This window comes from Carcharodon carcharias, chromosome 12 (assembly GCF_017639515.1).
Source record: "Carcharodon carcharias isolate sCarCar2 chromosome 12, sCarCar2.pri, whole genome shotgun sequence".
In the NCBI taxonomy this organism is placed as follows: Eukaryota; Metazoa; Chordata; class Chondrichthyes; order Lamniformes; family Lamnidae; genus Carcharodon; species Carcharodon carcharias.
Genome location: NC_054478.1, coordinates 91,313,357 through 91,328,325, shown reverse-complemented (window position 1 = coordinate 91,328,325; position 14,969 = coordinate 91,313,357). Strand labels below are relative to the sequence as shown.

The following is a 14,969-nucleotide window of genomic DNA, read 5'->3' as shown; positions in this document are numbered from 1 at the left end:
ACGGGACAGGTAGATAAGGTGGTTAAGAAGGCATATGTGATATTTGCCTTTATTAGCTGAGGCATAGAATATAAGAGCAGGGAGGTTATGCTGGAACTGTATAAAACACTAGTTAGGCCACAACTAGAATGTTGCGTGCAGTTCTGGAATCCGCATTGTAGGAAGGATGTGATTGCACTAAAGAGAGTGCAGAGGAGATTTACCAGGATGTTGCCTGGGCTGGAGAGTTTTAGTTATGAGGAGAGATTGGATAGACTGGGGTTATTTTCCCTGGAGCAGAGGAAATTGAGGGGGACATGATAAAATTATGAGGGGCATAGAGAGGATAGACAGGAAGGAACTTTTCCCCTTGGTGGAGGAATCAAAAACCAAGGAGCATAGATTTAAGATAAGGGGCAGGAGGTTTAGAGGGGATCTGAGGAAGAATTTTCACCCAGAGGGTGGTGGGAATCTGGAACTCACTGCCTGAAACGGTGGCAGAGGCAGAAATCCTCATAACATTTAAGAAGTATTTGGATGTGCACCTGCAATGCCATGGCATACAAGGCTAAGGGCCCAGTGCTGGAAAACGGGATTAGAATAGTTAGGTACTTGTTTGATGGGTGCAGACTCAATGGGCCAAAGGGCTTTTTTCTGTGCTGCAGACTTCTATGACTCTGTCACCAAGCTTACGAACAGTTGCGTTCAGTATCAGACAGTTGCCAGGGAGAGAGAGAGTTTATAGTGGGGACTGAAGATAATGACTTTGATCTTCCCAATATTTAATTGAGTGAAAGCTAGCTTTGGAAGTTTGATAAGCAGTCTAACAATTTAGAGTAATCTAAATTTATAGTAAGTTGACAATAGTTGTATATAAAATGGGTCCTTGTTTGTACAATAGTAATAATGTTTTGAGACATTTGAGAAATGTGTTATCTCACAAATGTGCCTGTTGTTGGAAACATTAACAAAATGTTTTAATTTTATTTTACAGTTTGGACAAACTTCACACTGCTCTTTCTGAGCTTTGTTTCTCTATCAATTATGTTCCTAATTTAGTTGTCTGGGAGCACACTTTTACACCACGCGAGTATTTGACTTCACATTTGGAAATCCGCTTTACTAAGTAAGAGAAGTTTTCATAATTTTGTGAACGAAATATGCTGCGCATGTAGAAACTATATTAAATGATCATTACATTAGGAGTTTTTATAGTTTTGTGAAAGAAATACGCTATGTAAGTATAAGATATATTCAAGGATCTATAAATTAAAAGCCAATGTTGAATTTCTGTAACTGAAGAAAACATACAATTCAAAACTATTCAACTCCTAAAACTGAGGGCTTGATGGTGGAGAGCCAGTCAACATGCAATGGTTGGGGTTGGTGGTGGGTAGCATCAATTTCCCCTATTTCTTGGCGCCTTACTCTTGCAAATTGGAGCTCGGATGTTTCTTCACAGAAAAGGTGCTGAAATCGGACAGAGAGTCTTAGTAATTAATAAAAACATCATCAAGCATGTAGGATATTTATTTCCTGGTTTTGAGGGAGATGAAAATAAGACACGGTTTCCTTTAAAGAGACCATTTGATCCTTTCCCAAATGGCTCAGCTGATATACCGAGTAAAAATGGAGTCATACAACCCAGGAGGAGCTTGGATTCATTTCCTTGTCTGTGCTAAGTGAGCTAACGTCAGCCAGTGGATAAGGATTATTTAATTGTTTTAAATCTCCGAGATTCGGAAGAGGAATATTGACCAGACCTCGCCTCCAGATTGTTATCTAAGGATCTCTGCTGGAACTTCAAGGCAGGTGGAATGGGTCTGGTGTATTGTTCTGTGATAAGCTAGTCTGCTGACAAGGTTTGTAATGTCAGGTTTATACGTGAATACTAATCACTTGAGTGAGCTGTCTGGTATAGAACCGTATAAAGCAGAGAATTAGTTTCTTGAAAGGAGAAGGTATAAAATATGCATGATTTTTAAAAATGAAAACATTTTTTTCTTTTCCCATCCACCTTATTCAAAATTATATAGTCAAAATAATATCTAGGTGTTTAGCATCCAAACACTTTTATTAACATTTGCATTACTTTAGTTGATGTATAAAAGACCAAAAGGAAAACTTAACTGAAATTCAACATCTTGGCTGAAGTCAAAGGTGCTGCAGTCAACTAAAATAACTTAGCATATTTATGAACTGCCAGATGTAAGAATTCTGGCTTGTTAACATTATTTTTTTTTAAGTTCACTGTTTTTGCTGGATCGTTTTTGACTTAGATATATTATCCCCACTTGAGTTCAGGAACAGTTCCATCTGAATCACTTCTCTCACTACATTTATTGCGTTTGTACATTTGTTCTTAGTTCTTCGTTTAATAGTCAGGCCTGCCCATAGTTTGATGGACCTCACTAATAGGGTCGCTGAAAGTATTAGAGAAAGTTTGGTAAAGAGAAGAAAAAGACTAAATTAAATTAATTACATAGCACATAAGACTAATTTTGAAATAAGTTTCTGAAGACTAATTCAGTAGTTATTGATGTGCATAAAATTTTCAAGTTTTGTTCATTTAGCAAAAGTGTCACTTGCTCACACTTCACTTATAGGCCAACTTTGCTCTTATTTTGTATGCAGTACATGTCTTGAATATCATTAATTGTTTTTCATTTCAATTTCAGATCAATTGTGGGAATGACAATGTACAATCAAGCTACGCAAGAGATTGCCAAGCCTTCTGAGCTACTGACAAGTGTAAAAGCCTACATGACTGTACTCCAGTCCATTGAAAACTATGTGCAGATTGATATCACCAGAGTTTTTAACAATGTTCTTCTCCAGCAGACACAACATTTAGATAGTCATGGTGAACCAACCATAACTAGCTTATACACCAATTGGTAAGTATGTTTTTGACTCTGTGTAAAGTGCACTTTTTGATACAATTCATGTTTAAAGGTAACCTAATCTAGCTGCACACATACACAGGTATCTAGAAACTCTTCTGCGACAAGTCAGCAATGGGCACATTGCGTACTTTCCAGCTATGAAGGCATTTGTGAACCTGCCTACTGAGAGTGAACTGACGTTTAATGCGGAGGAATATTCAGACATCTCTGGTAAAGTTGTTATAAAATATTTTCTATTAAATATTCCTTCATTTTATGATGAAGCCAATTAATCTCATGAGGCCAAGTGTAAATAATGCCTGCCGCAAAGCGGTTTTGTTTAACCCACCATACGCCTTCACTTCTCCATGACCTTATTTTGCCTCAAAGTTCTTTGTCTCCAGCTATTAGGAGCGGAAATCAGACTGATAGTATTGCTGCCAAGAAACCTCTCCTGTGAAAGTACTATATGTATTTTCAACTGGCAAATTCAAATGAAGGGGATTTAAGTTTTAACTCTGTTGTCTCCTTTTTCAGATTTCTCTTTATTCACTCTCTCATGAAGGTGTTAACCCTTTACTGTCTACAGTTCTATGGGTGCTTATCACCAATTGGCATATTGTTGCTGGCTCCAGCTGGCTATATTCCTGGCGATTTCATCATATGACCCCCTGCTTCCAACAGCCCTACCCAAACAGCTGTACTTGCAACCCATCACCCATCTCTAATACTTTGAATTAAATTGTCTGAGGAAAATGGAAAGAAACATTTTTTTTAATGAACCTAGGATTCTTCTGCCGTGTTGCTCACAGCAATACCCAGGATTTTTTTCTTTTAATTCTGGGTAATTCCAAAGCAGTCCTCCAGGTTTGGCAAAGATGCATACTTAAAAAGCCATTCTTCCTATATTATCCTAAAGTGCCTGTCCAGTGGGCTTGTATCAGTGATTACTGGATGGCAATCAGAAGTGAGAATCGTTTTAATGGCAAGATGGTACTGAAATTAATCAGTTATTCAGAGGAGGAAATATACACTTGTATTAGGCAGAAGTATTCTGGTGGAATCTTGCATTCTTTAACACCGTGACGACGCTAAACATCAGCTATCTGTTCAGGTACATGATGATTTCTCCCATTGTCCTATTTGCATCTCTTTCATTGTCACAAGTTTTAGGATTGTTATGCCTGCTCTGGACTTGGCAAAAGAGGTTGATTTGCAAATGGTCACTTGATAGTACAGAACTTGAGTATTGCTGAAAAAGAGACAAGCTGTCGAAGCTTTTCATTTTGCATTCATCTGGACGGATACAAGAATACCACATTTTCAAAGGGAACAACAATTTATACTGTATGAGGAAAGTGCAGATTGGTTGGCAGGTGGGCTCTGATTCGTTGAGGCATTGCCTTGGAGTATGCACCAGGGAACAGTTATTCCCCATGCTTCTGTTTATTTAAAAAAGGCACAATGCCTGGACATATTCTTTCTGTTTGCAGAGGACAGGGCCCTGCATATGAAAATATGTAACTTCTAGCACTTGGCCCAACCACAATGCCCCTCCCTTTTAGGAGGTGCAGGCTTGCCTTAAGCAGTGCAGGCTAGCTTTGTGTTGCTAGCCACTCATAATACTGGCTCCCAACAGAGCAGGTTGTGCTGGCTGCACGCTAAAGTCAGTGAAATAAACAGGCAGCTAGAAGTTGGCCTGCTGCCTGCATTACAAATAACAATCATGAGTTAATTGCGCATGGTTTCATCTCTTGTTTACCCGAGCTATTGAATTTAGCTCCCAACATAAATTAAAGTTGCTTCTTCACTGCCAAGGGATGTATGGCCAATGAGGGAAAAGTGTTTTCTCTGGGTGCAAAGATAGGGGTGGTGGTGGTAATGGGTGGGGTTGAGAATACTTTAAAATTATCTATTTATTGGCTGTCTTGCTAAATTAGTAGGAAACCCAATGCTTTCAGATCTCTGAGCAGTCATATATATGAAAAGGAGTATATCATTCAAGCCATTGAAACTGTTGGTCATGGCAACTCTATCTCTAATCCACTTCTTTGCCCTTCCTCCATAATCCCTTGGATTAGAGTATGGTTCTCAACCATCTAGCTATCTTTTAGATACCTCAATTTATTCTGCAGCCAGTAGGTGCTTTTTTAAAAAAACAATATTTTAATGTAGGAGTTAAGTCTATTGGATGAAACTTTCTCTCCCATAAATAAACTATTCAACTTGACTGGAAAAAGATTGGTCCATAAACACTTCGTTCCAAAAGGACTGAGGGTTGCCAGTGTTCTCTGGCATATGCTGCTAACATTTTTTTTGAGATAGTGTGTTTCCTCACAACACTTAAATTTCCAATCCTGAATTAAAGTGCTGCATACTGTTGATAGAGCCATAATCAAGACCATGTTTATACTTTGGATAAATAACATTCATGAAATAACTTTGTGACCAGAATTACTTTCACACCATATCTGACATATGGCCAAAGTGGCTGACTACTGTCTAAAAATCATCAACAGGGCAAAATCTTTAAATGCATACTTGTCTCAGCTGAGTCATAAAGTTAAGTGGTTATCGCTCTTTGGTATGCAAAGATTATTTTTTAAGCAGAAAAATCCCATAAAATCAGCCTTTGGCTAATGTACAAAACTAAAATTTTATCGGTTCGGTTCCTTAAAATCGCAAAATTTAGTTAGTTCAGTGAATTTTTTAAATAAGTTTAATCTTTTATCAGTTGAGTCATGGAATGAAAGCGTACTTTCAACTCTGATTCAGTGCTATAAATGCTTTATGGACAAATGTCCCAAACCAAGCTTTTCATTGTTTGCATTGTTTTAAAGTAACAGCCATTCACTTTTGGAATGAGGTATGAAATAGCTTTTTAACCTCGCCATGTTGTACTTCTCTCTCCTCCCCTTCAAAATTCTCATTGCTTACTGTCCCCTCCCCTCATACTGCAGAACACAGATAACCACCAGCTTATTTTCTCTACCACCAACCATCTCCTAATCCCCCCTCCCCAGTCTCCTTATAAAGATTTTACCACTAAGGCTGAGACTATCTTTTCAGGTACCTCTGTTGCTTCTCCTTGCCTGCCAGACCATACCTCCTTCCTGCCCTAACCCTGGACCTGTCAGGGCAGTCTCATTTCTATCCTTTGTCCTGTCATGCCCTTTCTGAGCTGATCTTTGCCATGAGACTCTGGTCCTGTTCCTACTCCTACTAAACCTTTGTAGACTTTTCTTCCTGGCCCAATTCTAGCTAACATTGTAAATGATTGCTTCTCCTCAGATTTTGTTACTCTCTCCTTCAAAACCACTATCATTGCCCATCTCAAAAAAAAAAATGCAATCCTTCTGCCCTTACAAACTGCTTTCCATCTCCAGCCTCTCTTTCCTCTAAAATCCTTGATTTGTCACCTCACAAATTGATGCCTATCTTTTTCATAACACCTTGTTTGGAGGTAGCTCAACCTCCCTGACTCCACAAAGCACAATTCAGGAGTGATGGAATACTTCCCACTTGCCTGGATGAGTGCAGTTCTGAAAATACTCAACACAACCCAGGACAAAGCAGTCCACTTGACCAGCACTCCATTAACCACCTTAAAACTTTCACTCCCCTCATCATCAACACTAAGCGGCAGCAGTGTGTAGTATATACAAGATGCACTGCAGCAATTTGCCACGGCTCCTTCAGCACCTCTACTACCTAGAAGGACAAGGCAGCAGATGCATTGGAATACTGCCATCTGCAAGTTCCCCTCCAAGGCACACAGTATCCTGAAACTACATTTCTGTCCTTCACTGTCACAAAATCTAGGAGCTCCTGTTTATTGCCCTTGTTCAGAGTCAACCACATTGCTGTGGGTAAGGATAAGGATGGCAGATTTCCTTCCCTAAAGGACATTAGTGAACCAGATGGGTTTTTACAACAATGGTTTCATAGTCATCATCAGACTTTTAATTCCAGAGTTTTATTGAATTCAGATTTCACCCTCTGCTGTGGGGGGAATTCGAACCCCAGAGCATTACCCTGGGTCTCTGGAATACCAGTCCAGTGACAATATCACTATTCCACTGCCTTCCCTAACAGCATTTGGACTGCAGCAGTTCAAGAGGTGGCTCATCCCAGCCACTTTTCCAAGGCAATTAGGGATTAGCAACAAATGCTAACTTTGGCAGCAATGCTCCTATCCCTTGAAAAAGAAATTCTCTCCAGTCAGGTTTTGACTACTGCCGCAGTACCAAAACTGAGCTAACTGAAGTCACAAATGACCCTTGTTCACTGTGACCATGGTGTATTATTTCTTTTTGTCATCTGCAATGTCTCTTTTGCCTTAACACAACTGACCAGATGATCGTTATCCCAACACCTCTACATTGTCCAGCTTAGTGAAACTACCTTTAAATGCTTTTGTTTATCCATCTGATCATGGCCTGGGTGTCTTCAGCATAAACTTCTCAATCCCCCAAGGAGCTTTACCCCCTCTTCCTTTCTCTTCCTTATGTATATGCAGCCACCTTGGGCATGTCAGCCTTAGACATTAGGTTAGCTGCCACATGTGTGCTGATGACACCCAGCTCTATGTCCCTGCCACTACACTGCCACTTCATTATCAGACTCCAATTTGAATGAACCACCATTTTGCTCTCCCACCGATTCTGCTCCACTATTACTTATTGCGTTCTCCTTTACAGCCACAGACTGCAGACAGGTTGGTTCAGTCCATGACAGAGTCCTGTTTAATCCAGAACTGACTGCCTGTTTCCACCTTTGTAACGTTACCTGACTCAGTTCATACCTCAGTCCATTTGCTGCTGAAACCCTCATTCATGCCTTTGCCACTGAGTCAATTATTCCAATGCTGTCCTGGTTAATCTCCTGTCCTCTACCAATCTGTAAACTGCAGCTCATCCAAAATACTCCTGTCCCCCACACAGTTCCATTGACCCAACACCTCATCCTTGAAGCCCTGCATTTTCTTCCAGGTGCCCCCATGCCTCAAATTTTAATTTGTCATCCATATTTAAACCCCTATCCTTGTAACTCATTGCCTGACAACAACAACCCCCCCTCCCCTCCCAACAAATCCCCCATTCCTTCTTGTTCTCCCTCTTCCCACACTCTTCTCTCTCTCTCTCTCTCTCTTTCTCCCCCCCCCACCCCCCCAACTACTGGTGGCCATGCCTTAGGGTGCTGAGGGCCTACATTCTGTCATTCTTGACTTAAACCCCTGCCTCTTCACCTTCCTCTCCTCTTTCAGGACCTTCCTTCAAGCTCACCTTTTTAAACACAGTTTGGATCACTCCTACTGCTTCTTTAGCTCATTGTTTTTTTTATTATGCCTCTGTGGATCACCTTAGAACATTTTTCGATATTGAAGGTGCTATATAAATACAGAGTTGTTATTGTGCACTAAATGTCACTTCAACGCTTGTCATGCTGTCAGATCAGCAACAAGAGTATTGTCGGATTTATATACCTAATATTCGATTATAAAAATGTAAAATACATAAATTACCTCAGGGAAGGCTTTAGTACTGAATCACTTTGAAGGTTAGTAGAACATCTTTGGTTCACTTATATCCCATAAAGTAGTCTTTAGAATTGATATGCACAAATTTGTTCATTATCTCAGTTTTTCTCCTTGGACAATATTTGTAGTATTTGTGTACCTAATATTGGTGTGTAAGTTTATTAATGTAAGTGACTTACACAGAGCCACAAGAGAACTTGCATTCATGTATAAATTGCATCCCAGGTTCTAAAATCAGAAATTTCTGTATGAAGGATGAACATTGCGCCAGATTTTACAATAATTTCTGATTTTCCCCAACCCATCACAATACACAGTCTACATAGTCTTGAACATTCTCACATGAATTCGTACCTTGCCACCCCCTCTCCCCTCCCTATCTTCCTTGATAATTTGTTGGACCACATATCAAAGAAAGACAGACTTGCATTTTATAGCCCTTTTTAAGACCACTGGACATCTCAAAGCACTTTACAGTCTATGAAATACTTTTGAAATAAAACATGGCATTTAATTTGTGCACAGCAAGCTCCCACAAACAGTAATATAATAATGACCAGATCATCTGTAACAAGTCTTTACTATGTTTTATTTCTGGTCCTGGTTTTCTTTCCTGCCAATTTTTTTCTTTTGTAATTTCATTTATTTTTCTTCCTTTTCGCAAAAGTAAAAATACTGTTTATGGAGTTTGTTCCCCATCTTTCAACTCCGCAATCTGCTGTTTTGTTAGTAACCCAACATTTTAATACTGAAATATTGAAGGCTTACAGATCTTCAACTTTGAGAATTTCTCAAATATATGTACACATTACGAGCTTTCATCATTCCCCTATTTTCCGTTGGAGATTTCAAGATTATGGGTGGTCTTTGACAATATGCTCATGCCTATGTAATGACAGGTTGATAAGTGTTATGGCACGCAGGCTGACAACACTTGCATGTTTTCCCACAGAAATGAGGGCTCTTTCAGAACTTCTGGGCCCATATGGAATGAAGTTTTTAAGTGAAAGCCTGATGTGGCACATTTCCTCACAGGTGGCAGAGCTCAAGGTAAGATTGGGGTTTCATTGCAGCTATGTCTGCATGTTAGTGCAGAGAATAAAATGATAAAATATACTATTATAAAACAACACTGACTGTGAAATTATAAAGCCAGTATTTTTTTCAGTGTGATGGGAACTTGCAGCCGGAATCATGAAGACTGATATAAGTATCTTGTGGGAACAGTAGTAAAACACACATTAAAATATTTGTGCAGATGTAAGAATTTCAGTTATTAACTTTAAAGATTACATACTAACAACTTAGCTGTAATAATTGGCAATTTTCATGGGTAGCCATTGGCCAAGTATTGATCATTGATCCGATGAACTTCCAGAGAAGCTCCCTCATTTAATGTTTACCAAAAAATTTGAAGTGATTTTCTCATGGTGTCATGGTAGTGATTACATATTTTTGAGTGTGATGTTTCAGCTATCTTTACTCATGTCTTGTACTTTGAAGAATGAGGTCCATTGCAGTTGTCTGGCTGCATTGCCGTGGCAACTCTTGTAGCCTGCCACCTGGTGTTGGCTTGAGATTTGTATAGCCCATTTGAACCAATGGCTTCCTGTGATAAATTCCTAACTTTTAACACTGTGACAGCAAATACAATGTTCAGATTTGATCTCAACTCTGCCCTACATCATCCAAAGCTAACAAAGCATCACCAATAATCCTGAGAGCCAAAACGAGTAAAAATAACCATTTAGATTATACTGCTTCTCCATGTTGTTTCGTCTAATTAATAGGGAGGGGTGATGGAGAGGGAGGGGTGATGAGGTGAGGAAGGGTAATGGGGATGGTTAGGGTAATTTGGAGAGGAGGGGCAGGGTAATGAAGAGGGTAGGGCAATAAGGTGGGAAGGGGTAATGGACTTATGGGTAATAGGTTGGGGGGGGCGTAGAGCAAAGAAGATTTAAGGGAGATTCAATAGAGATGTTCATCATAATATTGGATTTGAGTAGAAGAAATGAGCATAAAGTGTTTTCTCTGGCGGTATCGGCACTAACCAGATAAAACTGATTTAACATAATTGGCAAAAAGAACTAGAGGGGGAGAAGAGTATTGTTTTAACACAGGACTGTTGTGATGGGGGGGTTGTGGAAGCAGATTCATTGGTATCTTTCAAAAGACAATTGGACGTTTATTTGTAGAGGACTAATTTTCAGGGCTTTGAGGTGCATGGGACTAAGATTGGCAACTCTTTCAAAATACAGTCGGCTGAAGGCCTCCTCTTGTATTGTAAGGGTCCTAATTGGCACTCCATCCACCACCTTTAAAAATTCACTTCCTCCACCACAGTGGCAGCAATATGTGCTATCTACAAGATGCACTGCAGCAACTCACCAAGGTTTCTTTAACAGCACTTTCCAAATCCATGGCACCTACCATTTAGAAGAACAAGATGCATGGGAACACCATCACTTGCAGGTTCCCCTCCAAGCTACACATCATACTGACTTGGAACCATATCGCTGTTCCTTCACTCTCACTGGGTCAAAATCCTGGAAATCCCTTCCGAATAGCACTTTGCGTCTACCTACACTACATGGACTGCAGTAGTTCAAGATGGTGACTCAGCACCACCTTCTCATGGGCAATTAGGCTGAACACTAAATGCTGATTAGCCAGCGATGCCCACATCCTATGAATGAATAAATAAACTTATTTGGAAAATAGAAGCACATGCTATCAAAGGGACAGTGATAACTTGGGCACAAAGTTGGCTAAAGAATGGAGGCAGTAGTGGTGAACAAATGTTTTCTGACTGGAGAAAAATATGCAATGGGTAGTGCCCAGGGTTGGTATTAGGACCATTTCTTGTTTAATATAAATTACCTCGACTTGGGTATAGGGAGTAGTATTTTCAAGTTTGGAGACAATAAAAAAAACTTGCCAACATAGTAAATGGTGAGCATGCTCACAAACTTAAGGAGGACATAGGGTAGTGAAATGGGAACATACATAGCCGATGCAATTTAAAGCAGTATGTGTGAAATTATGCCCTTTTGAGAGAGAAAACACTGAGAAGCTTTATAATCTAAATGGTTTTATTTTGAGGTACAAGAGCAGAGAGCCCAAAGGTACATATTCACAAATCCTTGAAGGACAAGCTGATAAGGCAATTGATGAGAGAGCATATGGGGTACTTGATTTTTTAAATAAGGACATTGAATGCAAAAACGAGGAAGTCATGCTAAATGCTTACAATTCTGAGCACCATATTAGGTAAGGTTCAAGAGAGGGTATGGGGAAGATTTGCCAGAATGTTACCAATCATGTGGAGATATTGCAGAAACTGGGATTGTTCTTTTTGAGGGCAGAGAAGGTTAAGGAGCAAGCAAATAGAGGTATTCAGAATTACAAAGAGTATTGGTAGAGCAAGCAATGAAAAGCTATTTCCTTTTGTAAGTGGGTCAGTAAGCAGAGATCATAGATTTAAATTGAGTTGGAGGAGAAATGAGCAATTTCTTCACACACTCTGTTAAGATCTGGAATGTGCTGCCCAAGAGGGAGAATCTGATTGCGTAGGAGCTGTCAAAAGGTAATTGACATGTACTTAGAGAGCTAATTTAGAGCATAATGTGTAAAAAGCTGGGGTGTGGAACTAAATTTCAAAGAGCTGTCATAGGTGTGATGGGCCAAATGCCTTTGGTGCTGTACTTATCAGAACATTTAAAATAAAGCATTTATTTAATAAAACAGTTTGTTTCTCATATAGATGCCTTCCTATGCTGAGTGCATAATAGCCTTTTCATGACTCAATAGGTACTCAGTGTGGCAAAAACAGCTGCTTAACTTTGGTTATAAGTAGCTGTGGCTCTTGTGTTTCTGTAAATTTAATTTGTCACCTTGTGCACCAATTGTACATCTCTCTGCAACAAGAATATTAAGATAGCCCAAGAAATATTTCCATGTGCTGGTGGTTGGATGAACGAATAGGGGACAGTGGTGATATTATTCCATGTGCCTGTTGACGAATCATAACATCCAACTGCTGCATAAAGAGGGGAAAAAAAATCTCTATACAACAATTTAAGAACTTTGTCTCCAGCATGCCTCATGCTGGAGAATAAGTCCCATAAGAGATTTTTTAGAGCAAGAGCCAGGTACTGTCACACATACAAGGTTTGGGGATGGGGATGGGTTGCATGCAAGGGTGTCTGCTCAAAGATTGCTTGGCAACTATGCTAATACTGTGCAGTTTTGTATTCTTCCAGTTCCATTCTTTAAAAAAAATCCCTCTTACAATCATTGCTTAGAGCACTACCTAATTCACTGTTCATGCTGCTATGCAGTAAAAAAAAATCAAAATAAAAAAATCATTGCTTCCATGTCAGCAATTGTGCATCTTAATAACCAACTCAATAACTTTTTTTATATCAAAGTAGTTGTATTTATTTTCTTTATTCTATCATGGGCTGTGGACATCACTGACAAAGCTAGCGTTTGTTGTTCATCTCTAATTGTCGTTGAACTGAGTGGCTTGCTAGGCCTTTTCAGAGGGCAGTTAAGAGTCAACCATGTTGCTCTGCGACTGGAATCACATGTAGGACAGACCAGGTAAGGATGTCAAATTTCTGCCCTGAAGGATATGAGTGAATTAGTGAAGACCAGCTTTATAGTCCATATTTTATTTAGTTTTTTTTATTTATTCACGGGATGTGGGCTTTGCTGGCTGGGCCAGCATTTATTGCATATCCCTAATCGCTCTTGCAAAAATGGTGAGCTGCCACTTTGAACTGCTGCAGTCCATGTGGTATAAGTGCACCCACAGTGCTGTTAGGGAGGGAGTTCCAGGATTTTGACCCAGCGACAGTGAAGGAACGGCAATATATTTCCAAGTCACGATGGTGTGTGGCTTGGAGGGGAACTTGCAGGTGGTGGTGTTCCCATCTACCTGCTGCCCTTGTCCTTCTGGATAGTAGCAGTTGTGGGTTTGGACGATGCTGCCTAAGGATCCTTGGTGAGTTTCTGCAGTGCATCTTGTGGACGGTACACACTGCTGCTACTGTGTGTTGGGGGTGGAGGGACTTAAAGCTTGTGGAAGGGGTGCGAATCAAGCGGGCTGCTTTGTACTGGACAGTGTCAAGCTTCTTGAGTGTTGTTGGCGCTGCACTCATCCACGCCAGTGGGGGGGGGGGGGGGGGGGGTGGTGGTATTCCGTCACACTCCTGACTTGTTCCTTGGAGATGGTGGATAGGCTTTAGGGAGTCTGGAGGTGAGTTACCCATCGCAAGATTCCTAGCCTCTGACCCGCTCTTGTAGCTACAGTATTTATATGACTCTTCCAGTTCACTTTTGGATCAATGGTAACCCCCAGGATGTTGATAGCGGTGGATTCAGTGATGGTAATGCCATTGTACGTCAAAGTAAGATGATGAGATTCTCTCTTGTTGGAGATGGTCATTGCCTGACTCTTGTGTGGCGTGAATGTTACTTGCCACTTGTCAGCCCAAGCCTGGATATTGTCCGGGTCTTGCTGCATTTGGACATGAACTGCTTCTGTATCTGAGGAGTTGCGAATGATGCTGAACATTGTTCAATCATCAGCGAACATCCTCACTTCTGACCTTATGATAGAAAGGAAGGTCATTGATGAAGCAGCTGAAGATGGTTGGGCCAAGGACACTACCCTGAGGAACTCCTGTAGTGATGTCCTGGAGCTGAGATGACTAACCTCCAAAAACCACAACCATCTCCCTTTGTGTTAGGTATGACTCCAACCAGTGGAGAGTTTTCCCCCGATTCCTATTGAGTCCAGTTTTGCTAGGACTCCTTGTTGCCACACTCGGTCAAATGCAGCCTTGATGTCAAAGGCAGTCACCCTCACCTCACCTCGGGAGTTCAGCTCTTTTGTCCATGTTTGAACCAAGGCTGTGATGAGGTCAGGAGCTAAGTGGTCCTGGCAAAACCCAAACTGGGCATCAGTAACCAGGTTATTGCTAAGCAAGTGCCGCTTGATAGCACTGTTGATAACCCCCTTCCATTACTTTACTGATAAGCGAGAGTAGACTGATGAGGCAGTAACTGGCCAGGTTGGATTTGTCCTGCTGTGTGTACAGGACATACCTGGGCAATTTTCCACATGGCCAGGTCGATGCCAGTGTTGTAACTGTACTGGAACAATTTGGCTAGGGGCACGGCAAGTTCTGGAACAGAAGTCTTCGGTGCTATTGCCGGAATATTGTCAGGGCCCACAGCCTTTGCACTATCCAGTGCCTTCACCACACATAGTGAGGATTTGAACCCATGCCCCTAGAGCATTAACCGGGGCCTCTGGATTGCTTGTCCAGAGACATTACCACTGCGGCACTTCCCGTAATATCCAGTAATCAAATTGGATAAGTCTGTATTTCCCCAGCCTTGTGGTAGAATTTGGATCCAGCATTCGCAGAAGCTTGTTTCACTTAATAGTGTTATAGCTTAAAGATTATTAAAAACAGACGGTCGGTGTTAAAGGAGTGTATAGAAAATGAGCATTATTGTGCTAAAACCTGACAGTGCAAAGAAGTAATGAATTT

At 40.6% G+C, this 14,969-nt stretch overlaps 1 protein-coding gene across 2 annotated transcripts in view; it reads left to right on the top strand.

Annotated features, from left to right (window-relative positions):
- nckap1 (NCK-associated protein 1) overlaps positions 1 to 14,969 on the top strand; it is a 206,041-nt gene that overhangs the window by 135,485 nt on the left and 55,587 nt on the right. For both annotated transcript variants that reach the window (XM_041200526.1, XM_041200524.1), the window contains exons 20-23: positions 974 to 1,105; positions 2,658 to 2,876; positions 2,965 to 3,095; positions 9,356 to 9,453. In XM_041200526.1, the coding sequence (XP_041056460.1) occupies positions 974 to 1,105; positions 2,658 to 2,876; positions 2,965 to 3,095; positions 9,356 to 9,453 (580 nt within the window). The remainder of the gene's footprint in view (positions 1 to 973; positions 1,106 to 2,657; positions 2,877 to 2,964; positions 3,096 to 9,355; positions 9,454 to 14,969) is intronic.